Genomic DNA, 13,918 nt, shown 5'->3' on the forward strand with positions numbered 1-13,918 from the left:
CCAATAGCAAAAATGGAACTGACTTTAAGAGATAACCAAGAAAAAGTTTATATTGGACCATACCTTTTCTCACCCAATTCAGTTTGAGACAGACCAATAGAGGCACTGTAAGAGACTATGGCTGTCTTCCTTGATATTCAGACATCCTAGTTTCCAGTAATTTATTACGGACCTGTTACCCATGAATCAATATAAACCTATTCAGATTTAGGGATTAGTTTTCCACAAGTACAAAGTTGAATTTCCTTTTATTTGTCCTAAAATGCTTACTTTCAAACTTGAAGGGACTTCAATTATTCCATGTAGTTTCGATAACATTCTTTTATCTTTTCAGACCAGAGTCAAAATATTCGTACAGTATTCATACTGCAGCACCTTCCACCCACCCTTTGGTCGCTTGAACTGCCCTTCTTTGGTTCTTTTTCCGCTTTCTCAGATCTTTCTTGAAGTGTAGTAAGCAGAACTGTACTGGGTATTCCAGCTGCAGTTTGGTCTTAAATAAAAGAAGGATGTTTGTCAGTTTGGTTTTCTTTATTCTTCTCTGTGGTATACAGGATTTTGTTAGTTGAACTGGATGTAGCAGCTTACTGGGCCAAATTTTCAAGAGAATAGTACAATAGTTCCCAGGTCTTTTCCCTGGGTTGTAAACTTAACAGCTCATACTCTATGTAGCACCTTTCCTTTCTCACTGAAGCATTATCTGTCATTTTTCTTCTTGCTTACTTGGCTTCAAAACAAAACAAAACAAAACAAAATGCAGAGATCTTAAGTAAAAGAGAGGTGAAGTGTCAGTCTTCACTTGAGTCTTCATATGATCTGCTCTAATACTGACAACAGTGCCAGACACATAGCAGATATCCACAGCTGTGAACTATGTAGCCCAAAATTAAAGCACTGTGTAAGGATCCTCATCAAGTATGAACAGGATCCTAACTATCATGGTTCAACTATAATTTGGTCCTTTCGAAGTGGTTAGGTATGTCACTTTAGAAATAACTATAAAGTTCTCAAAAAAACAGGGTGAGTCATATTAAGTGACATAAGTATAAAAATGAAATCATCAGGCCTTCTGTTTCTACACAAAGACTGAGAGCAATTTCAATGGGCTATCTCCTCAGTATACTTTCATCAAAACACAGTTCATTAAAAAAAAAAAAAAAAAAAAATCAATAAGGACCAGGCCTGAGCTCAAATTTTAGATCTGCCTTTTATAGCCTTTTCTTTATGCCTCAATATCCTCACCTATGATATGGGGTAAACCAAAGTATCTCTCTCCTAGGGTTTTGTGAAAAGTAAACAAGTTAACACATTAAGTTTTAGGACTGTGTCTGGCACATCATAAATACTAAGTATCAGCTATAATTGTTGTCATTATAAAGCAGCTAGAATTCAAACCATAAAATACCTAAACCAGTTCCCCGAAGTGGTTATCACTTAGTATATTAAACTGCTCACTGACATTCAATTCAAAAGTATTTTAAATCAAGCCATAAATATAAGGCCCAATTCATCTTGTTTAGGACGGGAAGAGCAGAATTATTGGTCCATCCAATAATGAAAATATAAACTTACAATTAGCGGACTCAAATTTCATTTTAATACTTATCTTAATTCTACCAGTAATTTCTATGTTATTTAACCCCAAGGGGCTTAATAAGCAATCATGAAACAACTCTGACATCACATAAGGAATTTTAGAGTAGTATATAAAAGATGTACCTTTCTGGCAAGTTCTATCATTTCCAAAGAAAAGTTGTGCCTAGTGCAACACTAATTAAAAATATTCCTAAATCTACAAAGAATTGTTTCCATTGTTATTTTAGAATCTCATCCAAAACTATAATAATTCCAGTTAATCATTATTTCCTTCATTTTGTTTTTATTATAGCATGTTTGCTTAATTTACAGCAAGCAGAAAATAAGCTGGGTCTTGTTTTGATCCAAACATTGATGTTTTAAAGGTTGTACACAATATTTGTTAAAAAGAACATATAAAAATACCTTTTTAGAAGCTTCTATAAGAAAGAAAATACAAAGTTTAACCCCACAACTTTCCTCTTTGCTAGAACTGCAAACTACTGCTACAGTTTTAAATAGACTTTTTGTTGTTTAAACTATACATCCAGGAAAATCTAAAAAATTAAAGAAACGTGCATATAAATGATTGCATAGCAGAACATGAACATTAACTGCAAACAGTAAAGAAATGAAAGTTAGAAATACTATCAAATATACAAAGGTTCTAGAATCAATCCTTTAAACACATTCCACAAACAGTATTTAAAAACCATCTTTTTTGTTCTTTACAGGCAAGGCCTATATTACTAAAACCAAAATTGGAAAAAAGTAATCCTCTAAAAGGAATCGTTTCCCCACAATATTTCTTACTTATACCTGCAAGCAAGCAATCTAAAATTTTTAAAGATGCTAGCTTTTATTCTGAAATGAGATTGGACAAGTCCCTTTTATTGCCCCCCCTCAACGATCTCTCAGAGAAATGCTAGAAATTATAAACGGTTAGGGTCTTGTTTTCTTTTTTAGCTGGGTACTGCCAGGTACTACATTGATAATCAATCAAACTCAGAGATGGGACTCTTTAAAATTCTTTTTCCAAAATATTTTAAATTTCATGGCACCACAGAATCACCTAGAATGGGAGTGTTCTCTTTCAACTTGCCTCACATGAAATAAGCTGACGTGTGAAGAACAAGCCTCCTTCATAAAGTGGAAGGCAAATTTTGATACAAATGCACAGACGAGTGCTATAAGCATCAAAATTCAGTTTACACTAACTACACACATATGCATAAAATCTACTCTGAAACAATTTACTTGCTGTTTTTTAACAGCAGTAAGAAAACTAAGCAGTATCACCAACAATGCTCCTTGAAGTTGAGAGTAACTACTTGAGAGCATTTTTTTCCCTTAAAATTATTTCTGCCATTATTGACCTGCTTAAATTTTAAGGTGAGTTCTTCTGATGTTTATATGTTTCAAATCTTCACAGAAACCAGAAAAAAGGAGTGAAGGCTCCATGTTTCAGTCAAAAACTCAATCTTCCCACAAATGCTACCTAACCCAGTTGGCATCATTCCCCAAGACGGTGGGGTTAACAAAAGAACTATTCCACGCTCTGTCATAAATTAACTATTATCACGGGCCTAGACATCTTAACAAGACAAAAAGGTCCACCCTGAACCTAAATGTGTCTGATCAGTCAGTGTGGTACTGTGGCTACAACTTCACTTTTGTATCATTCTATCTTATTAGCAAGCTACATTTCTAGGTTAACAGTTCTACCAAATATGGATATGAAAGTTTATTTTTAATAAGACAATGTTGCAAATTATGGTCAACCAACATCTTTTCACCAATACTTCAAGCATAAAAAATGAGAATCTTTACAAAAATATACAGAGACACCACAAATTGGTAGCTGCCCGTAACATTAAACAAACTGGACTCTTAAGAGTGTCTTCTCAACAGCATATCATTTTAATTATAACCATTTGCCTGGTACAGGGAAAACTGACAAGTGTTTTTTAAGCATCATTGCAACATTGTATTCCTGATAATTTAAGTAAACCAAACTATGAGTAAATGAATGATACATGCCTAAAAATATCAAGGTTTATACTATCAGTGGCCACTGGACTTAGGACTAGTCCAAGACCTTGATCTAGATTTTGACCTAGACCTAGATTGTGATCTTGACTGAGATTTGGATCTAGGTGGTTCTTTTTTCCTTGATTCCTTTTCATATCTTGAGCCAGACTTATAATGTGTTTTGGAATCTGTTTTAGAGGTGCCTCTAGTTTTGGTGTGAGATGCAGACCTAGAACGTGATTTAGCCTTCATTTCTTTCTTGGGCTGGGACTTGGACCGTGATCTTGAATTGGATTTAGATCTTGAAAAAGATCGATTTCGGTGTTTGAATCTTTCAAAACAGAGGAGAGATACAATTAGAGTAAAAATTAGATTCTATATTAATCAAATTTGTTATTTTTAGAGCAAAAGTTCACTCTGAAATTGAAAAACATAGAAGTCTTTTTCAAAGCAAAGTTATTTACCTATCATTGTCGGAATGGCTTCTGCTACGCCGTGGTCTTCCAGCCGGTCTACTGCTAAAAAGTACATCAGAAAGAGCAAACAGTGACAAATGTCTATTTACAGTCTTCTAAAGTTTCTAATTAAAAAAAAAAACAAACGTGAGCCATTAAACTTTTTAAATGAAGCACTAAAATATTTTTAGTTTCAATGAAGCATACAATGTATATAATTAAAGTGTACAGAAAGATAAAATTAAATGCTAACAAACATTTATCTTTTCTGACAGATTACTGTACTACACATCACACTTACTTTCTAGGACTATAAGATCTTCTATAGTTGTAATCAAAGGACCGGCTTCTTGATCTTCTTCTTTCATAACTCCGGCTTCTAGAACGTCTGTATCTGTCATAATCATCATAGCGTGAAGAGCTGTACACATTCCTCCCTTCCTTGGCTTTCATTTGATTTGGAGCTAATGATATACATAGAACAAATGTTTAGAAACATTAAAACCTAGTATTTTAAGTCTTTAAATTACAGGAAAAATTTCTGTATTTTCTTCCCTTACACCCCCAAATTGCGTCAAGGTTAATTGTGACTATTAGTCTCGGAAAGGGTATTTGTTTTTTAGGGTGTCTATCAGAATACTGTTTTCTGTTAAAAATGATACTCTCAATTACCTTCCCAACTATTTTTTGTCAGAGACTCTTTCACCATCTAGCTTGTTGTCCAAAACTATGCCAATTATTTCAACATTAAAAAAATTCACATTTTTAAGATTTCCAAATTAAAACATGAACCACTGAACCATATGCTAATTTGGAATTATTCTGTGTGGTTTTCATTTATTAGGAACATAATTAACAATGACAAAACACTTACTGGTGGCCTCCGAACAGTATTTTAGTATTAAAATGCAGGGCTATATGGTTAAACGGTTCTGAGAGATCACAATAAAAGTGGAAAAGAGCACTTACTGGATGCCTTAGACATACCTGCATCCCTGGACAGTCCTGAATTCCTGTTAACTTACTCAAGTCTATGAAGTGATACTGGAAGTTTGCATGTTTATATAAATACCACAGCAAATACCCAAGAACCAGAGAATTACTGGCAGCTAGTGTCAACCTCTATGCTGCTCCTCTCTTCAGCAGCTATTTTCATCTCTTTTAGTATCTTGCCCAAGGTAACAAAATGGTTGAGCCCCAGCCTACCTGACTCCAAAGCCTATACTCCCTCATCATTAGTATGTGGCTAACACCTGGTGTTCACCCACATAATAAAAACCAGACTAATATAAAACCAATTCTCGGTTTAGCCTGTAATCTTTCTCAGGTTAATTCTATCTGTTCATTTCCACAGTCAAGCAGTCAAATACCCAATTATAACTTGAAGATCTTTTATAAAGAGAAATGGCTGAAAAGACCCAACAGTTTCCAAATTATTTCCCTTTTAATTCCACCCCCAATTACTAAAAACATGGCACAGCAGACTGTATCAATCCACATTCTTGTAAGTCCAAACACATTTCAGGCATTCTTATGTTCACATTCTAACTTTTGCAAAGTATGTGAGAACTCTTTCTAGATTTTGAACAGATAGACAAATTGCGAATACTTCCAAAAAGAGGTATCAATGCACTGTTTAAAAATGACGTACTATATATAAACATGTATTAAGCATGAGGGTACTTACTCTTCCGATCCCCCTGTGCAAACTGTATTTCAATTTGGCGTCCGCAAATCCATTTTCTGTCCAAATTATGTAAAGCGTCTTCGGCATCACGAACATCCTCAAATGTGCTAAATGTTAAGGGGCTTGGGAAGTTTTGCATACTTTGATAACAAATGAACGTTTGGTTGGGAGGTCTGGAACAATTCACAGTCTCTCATTATTCTAGAAAATCATCCAGACCTCACTTACGCAGGTTGGTTGATTCAGCTATAGACACTTCACAGCATTAAAGCACTTGTGATTTCCTACAGTATACATGTGAAAACACAAGTGATCACATATTATAAAGTTATTAAAATAAGATTGGTTATAGCTGAACTACCAAGTAATCCTATCAAAAATTTTCTTCCTGAGTTTCAAGTTTCACAGAAGCAAAAAAGAAAAACAAATGTCAGTTCTATGTTGTATACTAAAACAAAAATTTCTGAAAATAAAACCAAAACTGTTTTTTCAGATTTTTGTTTCAAAGGAAAAAAAGAAAATGCCAATAGTTCTTGTGTAAGCAAGCAGAATATACCTTACCTTACAAGAGATAAAACATTAACTTCAAGTTTATTTTGCTGTTTTTCTCTGCTATATCTAACACTATTATTTCATGTAGCTGTCTTCCTTATACCATACAGGGAAGACTGGTATGCTATCCACTTGTGGATATCAAAACAGAATCAAGCATTAAATACTGAAGATATCACTATATCAAAAGCATATTACACCCATGCATAGACTATAAAAGCATGCGGTCAAGAAATAACAGACCATTTCTAAAGATTCCTGGACTGGAAAGCCCTAACCATATGTACTAAACATACAGCTCCCCGCAAAGAAGTGGGTCTGGCACTGGTTTTCAACTTGAGAATTTCAAGATAACATTTATAAATCTGACACAGGAACTACTGGTACTGGTTTTTGATTGGAGAGGCGGTTGTCTTGCCTGCCCTCTTCCCTCACTGTCAGCAATTAACTATGAGAACTCTAGGCTTTACAAAGTTATTCTGCCCAAATTTAGCTCCTCTCCTAAAACCACCATTCTTATGAAGCCAAGCAAATATTCTGAGCAGTGGTTGATATAAAAGCTTTGGAAAGGGAACTGGGTTAAGTTTGAGTGTAGATTTTCATTCTATCCTAGAAATCACTCTTGCAACTTGTCCATTTTTTTCTCAAATTTGAGAGACAAGAGTACAGATCTTGAGCTGATTAAAAAATACCCTCGAAGAGACACACTTTCTTCAAGACTGATACCTCGGTTTATTCCAGATATTAAAAGGTCTACCTCACCAGATTTATTTTTTGTTTTGAAAGGAATTAAGGACAATAGCAAGTTCCCAGCTCTCTCTTCCTGAAGCTGCTATGTATATGTTAATGAAAGACAGGTTTCCCCAAGTCCTAAATCATGGGGCATTTTTCAAAATGAAAAGGCAAAGGCTGATGGGGAGTTTAGAACTTAGAACCCTGAGTGCTATAAACTGAACACCCCCCTCAAGGTTAATGTAGATGGGCTTTAAATATTAAAAGTTCACTTAATGGTATACTACTTACTATGCTAGAAGACAGAATATAATTTACTTTTTAGAGAATTAAAATTAAAAGGTGTAAAAATTATTGAGATTAACTCATTCTCTGGATCTACCCTCAAAAACAGACCTGGGCTGGATGAATTATGGCAAAGTTCTACTATATGTGTTAAGAGAAGGTTAACTGGGAATAGGATCAAGTATCACTTGGATGCTAGTTACAGAGAAATTTGTACTCGGTATCTTTGCAAAATCCTGAGACCTACTCATTTTCAACTATTTTAAGACCACGGAAAGACTGTGTATAAGAAGTATATGATTCTCCTTTAGATGACAACTCTCCTCTGGCCCAAGTACTACATACTCTTGAGTCAAACTAGGGTTGATCTTGATTCCCAGGCCACTCCAAACCAGGTAAAATCAGGTCAACATTGTAAGCCAGAAAGCATCACTTTTTTTTTTTTTTTTTTTGAAAGCAAGCCAAATATAGCTCTTATCCTCTCCGTAACAGAGCTTTGCAACCAATTCCCCCAACTGTCCTTATCACTACCTTTGCTGAAGGAGCAGCTTTCAACATTTCCCCTAGATCTCACTAGGACCCCTCCTAAGTTTCAAGAGACCCAATGAATTTAATCAGTAACAATTTTTCCTCACCTGACGCCCACAGCCCAAACCTTTGCTGTCTCATTGAAGAAATAATGTCACCTAAAACTCTGGGTCAGGGAATGACTTTCTGTAGATCCTGATTAAGCACCCATACAAGGGATAAGGTCTTCTGCAATCCACTCAGTGCTAACTGATGGTATGTGCTAAAGCAGTGCAGGGACCAGCAGGCTTCACAGAGCTAAGTTTAGAAGTCTGGAGTATGTGTGCGGCCCCACCCCCCACAGCCACTTTAAAATCTATAAACAGGTAGTTATGTCCAGTGGATTTGACCTTACAAGACCACCAGAGATTGTTTCTAGGTAGTTCCCAGTGCTAGCACCTCGCTCCCCTTTAAGCATGGCTCTGTGGAGTCGGCTTGACCCCAGAACCTCATGCTATTCCAAAGAGCACTGCCTTCTACCCTATGGGAACTGACCATCTGGTCCGAAACAGAAATATGCCGAGTTTAAGCTTAACAACATTATATCCTGGTACACTTTAACTTGACAAGCTGAGAGAGTGCATTTATACAAGACCACAATCACAACATCAAAGGCCCACATAAATCAACTTACAGGTTTTGTCACTAGACCAAACCAGAATAGTTTTGAAAATTAACTGCTTACAAAACATTAAAAAAAATAAATAAATAAAAGGAAAATAGTTATTCTGTAGGATACATCAGGTATGACTCCTTTAATCTTGGCCATCATTCAACTTCATCTTGACCTTTAACTCTTTAAGTGCTTGTCAGAAGGACTTGTCATGAGATGCTTGGCCAAATATGACAGATGGCTTTATCTTTAACTTTGAAAAACAACCTTTTCCCCCTTTTGTAGATAAAGCGAGGCTTTGTCTCCCATTAGGCTTGTCCTTCTTCCAGCTTTTCTTTAATTTTTCTTTTCCCAAACTCTCCCTTCTCTTCAAGCCTGATCCTTAAGAGGTCTTTGGCTTGTCTACTTGCCTTAAGTGTTGAACTCTACTCTAAAGGTTCTTTCATGCTTTCTCTTTGGGGTCGCCATAACTGTACAGCTTTACATTCTCTGAGGTAACAACAGAGGACAGCAAATTAGGGGACAATATTAAAGAAGTTTACCTCATTGTTATACAATTTGTTTTTGATCAAGTGATTCAAATTAACAGACAATACCAAACTTTAATTGCTAAGCACAAGAACATATTAACTTTTAATTTGACTTACATTAAAGGTGGTAGCAACCAGAGTGTATTCAAATTTAAATCACATTTTATCATCATTGATTTGAGTTTCAGCATCATGAATGGGAATTTAAATATTTTACTATTTTTGGATTAACTTTAAGAAATAGTTAAGAGCAATGTGTGAGTCAATTAATTTTCAAAAATTTGAAGACATTAAACATTAGAGGACAAAAGTAAACTACTTTTTAGATGTTACCTCTTACATAAACTTGAATTTCAAACTTCAACACCCCTCACTAATCAGCCATCTGAAGAAAGGATATTGAACATAAGCAAATCCTCTTGGACGGCGCGTGTAGAAATCAAGCGGAACATACACATCAACTATAGGACCATAACGACCAAATTCTCGTCGTAAATCTTCGGACCTAAAACATCATAAAAAAAAACCCCCAATTTTTACGTTCACTTCTTTAAAAGAATTTCTTTGTAAGAAACAGGTAACTTCCTGTAATCTGTCAATTAATGACAGGGAATGGGCTGTATCTCTGGGTGACCAGAAACAGACAAGCTTTCCAAATCTCAACATCAAGAACCAACTTTAAGAGCACAGGAGAAATAACCAGGCAACCTATCTTTTTGAAAAAAGGAATGCTAAGATCCAAGATTTGTGGAAGACAATGCAGTTTGTACTAAAATTTATTACTTTACATGAACAACAGTTAAGGACATCTAAGGAAATTTGATCACAAATTTATCTAGTTTCTAATCACACCTTTAATTTTTCATAAAAGGCATCGTAGTATTAGGTTGCATATACTAATGTTTTACTTTTATAGGATCAAATCAACATTAGTACTCTGAATACCAAGCACTTTTATCCTAAAATTTTAACGACAGGTTTAGACACCTAGTAGGAGGTAGATAAAGATTTGAAAAACAGAAGTCACAAATATATATAATCCCTTAAATGGAAGATCAAAACGACAAGGGAAAATTTTTCTAGATGCTAGAACACTAATTACTTTCCTACTTAAAGTTAGGACGGTAAAATGTAAATCACGCAAGGCTACCAAAATAAATTTGACTGTTGGGGGGTTAGAGTGATTGTGTGAAACATAACGTCTCTTCTAGTGATATGATCTCTTCCAAGAAATTCTGACGGCAACTACAAGCAATTAAGACAATTGGTGAGAACAAAGGCACGGTCTGGATTAATCCAATTTAGCTTATTAACATCCGAATGGTACAGACTTCCTAAGCCTCATTTCTCAAAGAGTGACCAGTTATTTCCGGGAAATGAAAAGAACTAGTTCGCACCGTCTAACTGGAATAATTTTATCTACCAATTTTTGACATTCCTTCTCTCCAAACATCTCCAACGTTTCAAAAATCAGAACTATAACAACAAAAAAAGGTTGCGAATGCTTCGCCATACACGCCCCTCCCCCGATCCCGTTATTTCCTTGCAATTCTTTAACTAGAAAAAAAAAAAAACCAAAAAAAAAACCAACCCCCCCAAACCCCAAAACCCTGGGCCGAGGGGGCGTGTACCCCAAAGAACGTGAACTTCAAATCAATGGAGAACGAATGTTCGGCCGCGGCGGGGGCTGGACGTGCCGAGAGGAAACCGGGAGGAAGGGGCTCTGAAGTGCGGAGGGGGAGGGGGCCGAAGCCCAGCCACGCGGCCCGCGTGCCACGCGGCGGCCTGGGAGGACTAGGGTAGCCGCCCTCGCTCCCCCGCGGCGGTTGAGCCGGCGGCGCGGCCTAGCTGGGGCCCGAAAGCCCGCGCGGGACCCGCCATCTTCGCCTTCCCCTCCCCCGGCTTAGCGCGCCGCCGCCGCCGCCGCACGGGTCCTCCCCAAGAGCCTGCGGCCTCCCCGGGTAGGCCCAGGGTCCCTTCTTTGTACACACCTGGTGTCGTCGGCCACATTCCTTACGAACAGAGACGTGTTGGGGGGGCGCAGGTAGCGGGACATGACGGCGACGGGAGTCTCGCTCGGCAGGGGCACTAACGGGCTCAGTAAACCGTCCGCGAATGCGGCGGCGGATCCTCAGACACTCTCAGCCAGAGGGCTCCGCTACGAAACCGCCTCTTCTCGCGAGACTTCACTCCCGCCTCCACCCCCGCCGAGCTAGGCTCAACGCCGAGACCGGCAACGGTTCTTTCCCGCGAGATCGCCGGGCGTGCGCCTGCGCAGGCGGACGGCGAGGAGTTATGTGCGGCAGCCTCGTTCTCATTCATTGGCTTTTTGCGCGGCCTCTTCCCCTCCCCCAAGCCCGCGCTTTCTTTCTTTCGTGCTTTATTTTCCCGCCCTTTTCTGCCTTGCCCCGGTATTCCCCTTGCTGCCCCTCCAAGACAGGAAGCAGACGTTTTAACCCTTACGCCGAATTTTACAGTTATTGCTACCCAGAGTTTTAAACATTAGAGACCGCCATTTGATTTCCTGTCTCGGCCAAGTTATGCCCTGGCTTTTATTAGATCGCTGACCAGAGAGGGAAGAATTTGCAGCCTCTGGTACTGAGTGTGAAAGGAAAGGAGGCGTATGTCCTTGCCGAGGGGTGGGCCTGCCTCCCCAGGGCTTTGTGCACATCGTGGAAGCACTCCATGAGGACCTGTGCGGGGGTTGCCCGCGCTCAAACCCTTCTCGGTCATTTTCTCCACCTGTCCATCCTATTTCCTCCTGATTAAAGGCCGCTCCCAATCTTTCGATTGGAACCCAGACCTCACATTTTAGTTTCCATAGTCATCCACAGCTGTTTGTTCTTTGTTGCCAACGGCCTATGCTGCAAACGGTCCTTCCAACGTTTGGGTCTCAGAACCTCTTAACGCTCTTACAAATTATGGAAGACGCCAAAGAGTTCTGCTTATGTGGGTTACAGCTGTTAAAACTTACTGAACTAGAATTTAAAATGGAGAAAGTTTTAGGTCGTGATGACACACAAGCACACATTCCACTATCCTTCATCACACGTCATGTAGCCTCTGGGAAGCTCCGCTCTATATTTGTGAGAGGCTACCCACGAAAAAGGCAAATAATATTTATTATAGTTTTTGACCCCTTGAAAGGGTCCTAGGGACCCTAACCAGACCACAGATTAAGAATCATTCCCTGCTCTATCAGATTCAACTTTTGGAGATGAGGGATCACCTACTGAAATGCCTCTGGCATATAGCACAATACCAAACATAGCGGAGACCCAAGCTCTGTTTATTTAAATGAGTTTTTATTTTACAAAGGGCCATAAAAGCATTATTTTGCATTGGTCAGCATCAAGCAATTACATGACTTCACACGGGTGGTGATGGTCTGTTGTGCTCTGTAGCAGAGCTGTTGTTTTTCTTTTTTAACGATTTTTATTTATTTGACAGAGATCACAAGTAGGCAGAGAGGCAGGTAGAGAGAGAGGAGGAAGCAGGCTCCCCGTGGAGCAGAGAGCCCGATGAGGGGCTCGATCCCAGGACTCTGGGATCATGACCTGAGCCGAAGGCAGAGGCTTTAACCCACTGAGCCACCCAGGTGCCCCCAGAGCTGTTGTTTTTCTATGTTTATGTTTTCCAAGAAGCTTTGCACACAATTTATAAAAACATTTATTAATTATCCATTATGTGTCAGGCATTGTGCTAGATCCTGGAAATTCAGTGATGAAAAGCATGAAACTTAGGTTTTCATAGAAAAATTAGCGAATAACAACTGAAGTAATCGTGGATTTGTGATATAAGACAGTAATGCAAAAAGTTAAATTTTTTTTTTTTTTTTTTTTTTTTTTTTTTTTTTTTTTAAGCAGAAGGTTGTAGGGTGCCTGGGTGGCTCTGGGTTCAGCCTCTGCCTTCAGCTTGGTTCATGATCTCAGGGTCCTGGGATCTGGAGCCCCGCATTGGGCTCTCTGCTCAGCAGGGAGCTGCTTCCCCCTCTCTTTCTGCCTGCTTCTCTGCCTACTTGTGATCTCTCTCTGTCAAATAAGTAAATAAATAAATAAAAATCTTTAAAACAAACAAACAAAACCAGAAGTTTGTGTAGGTTGGGTAAGAGGAACTTGCTGAGCACTCCCTCCTCTTGAGTTAGACATTTTTTAGTGGCTGGAAAACAGCCTTCTGCAGATTACTTTAAGAGATGGAGGAAATTTACACAGGGGTACTCCAGCCACTCAGTTTAGTGTGTGTAAAGGTTTATAAATAGAGTCTGCCCTCCAAATGTTAATAGGATTGGTTACATAATCTCTGGGGCCCATGGCAAAAGGAAAAATTGTGAAGATGGCAGGAGCCAAACACTAAGCCAAGTGCAGGGTCCTTTGGAGTGTGGTGGCCCGCGTCACCCGCACAGGTGGCATGCTCATGAAGTCCATTCTAAATGTTAGCAATTACTGTTCTTACTCATAATGATTGGGAAATAAAAGGAAAAGTGAGACACAAATATTTACTAACTGGAATTGCTTTCTGCTTCACATACCAAATGCCCCTATGGTCTTTTGTGCTTTAGGATCCCAGAGCCTTGAAAAAGACGATATTGGGCGGGGGGAGGGGAGGGGGAGCTGGGTGGCTCAGTGGGTTAAAGCCTCTGCCTTCCGCTCTGGTCATGATCTCAGAATCCTGGGATGGAGCCCCCATCGGGCTCTCTGCTCAGCGGGGAGCCTGCTTCCCTCTCTCTCTCTGCCTCTCTGCCTACTTGTGATCTCTGTCAAATAAATAAATAAAATCTTAAAAAAAAAAAAAAGAGAGGTACATTTCACTCTGAGCACAATACCAGGGCTGGTAATTTTCTCCAAGGCCAAATGTTCATCTCTCAGAACGGTCTGTTGGTACTGCATCTCCT

At 38.9% G+C, this 13,918-nt stretch overlaps 1 protein-coding gene across 8 annotated transcripts; it reads right to left on the reverse strand.

Annotated features, from left to right (window-relative positions):
• Positions 1-229: 229 nt before the first annotated feature.
• Positions 230-11,222, reverse strand: SRSF10 (serine and arginine rich splicing factor 10). 8 transcript variants are annotated; one of them, XM_032863748.1, is made up of 7 exons: positions 11,019-11,222; positions 9,428-9,532; positions 5,749-5,852; positions 4,363-4,525; positions 4,071-4,124; positions 3,836-3,937; positions 230-493 (listed from the first exon to the last, which is right to left on the reverse strand). In XM_032863748.1, exons 1-7 carry the CDS (start codon positions 11,081-11,083, stop codon positions 433-435), a joined length of 654 nt encoding a protein of 217 aa, XP_032719639.1. In that variant the 5' UTR covers positions 11,084-11,222; the 3' UTR covers positions 230-432. The 8 variants fall into 8 exon arrangements, with proteins under 8 accessions (XP_032719639.1, XP_032719636.1, XP_032719635.1 ...); XM_032863745.1 differs by lacking the exon at positions 3,836-3,937 and having other exon boundaries at positions 4,071-4,121; XM_032863744.1 differs by lacking the exon at positions 3,836-3,937 and having other exon boundaries at positions 11,019-11,219.
• Positions 11,223-13,918: the final 2,696 nt, after the last annotated feature.

The sequence above is a fragment of the Lontra canadensis genome, unplaced genomic scaffold (assembly GCF_010015895.1).
Source record: "Lontra canadensis isolate GAN:19392208 unplaced genomic scaffold, GSC_riverotter_1.0 scaffold25, whole genome shotgun sequence".
Taxonomy (NCBI): Eukaryota; Metazoa; Chordata; class Mammalia; order Carnivora; family Mustelidae; genus Lontra; species Lontra canadensis.

Excerpts from the sequence above, each read along its gene's own strand:
- SRSF10 (XM_032863740.1), bottom strand. The coding sequence starts at position 11,083 with ATGTCCCGCTACCTGCGCCCCCCCAACACGTCTCTGTTCGTAAGGAAT. Across the intron at positions 4,526-5,748 it reads TGCACAGGGGGATCGGAAGA|CTCCAAATCAAATGAAAGCC; the intron begins GTAAGTACCCTC and ends GTATATCATTAG. Across the intron at positions 3,938-4,070 it reads AGCCATTCCGACAATGATAG|ATTCAAACACCGAAATCGAT; the intron begins GTAAATAACTTT and ends CTGTTTTGAAAG.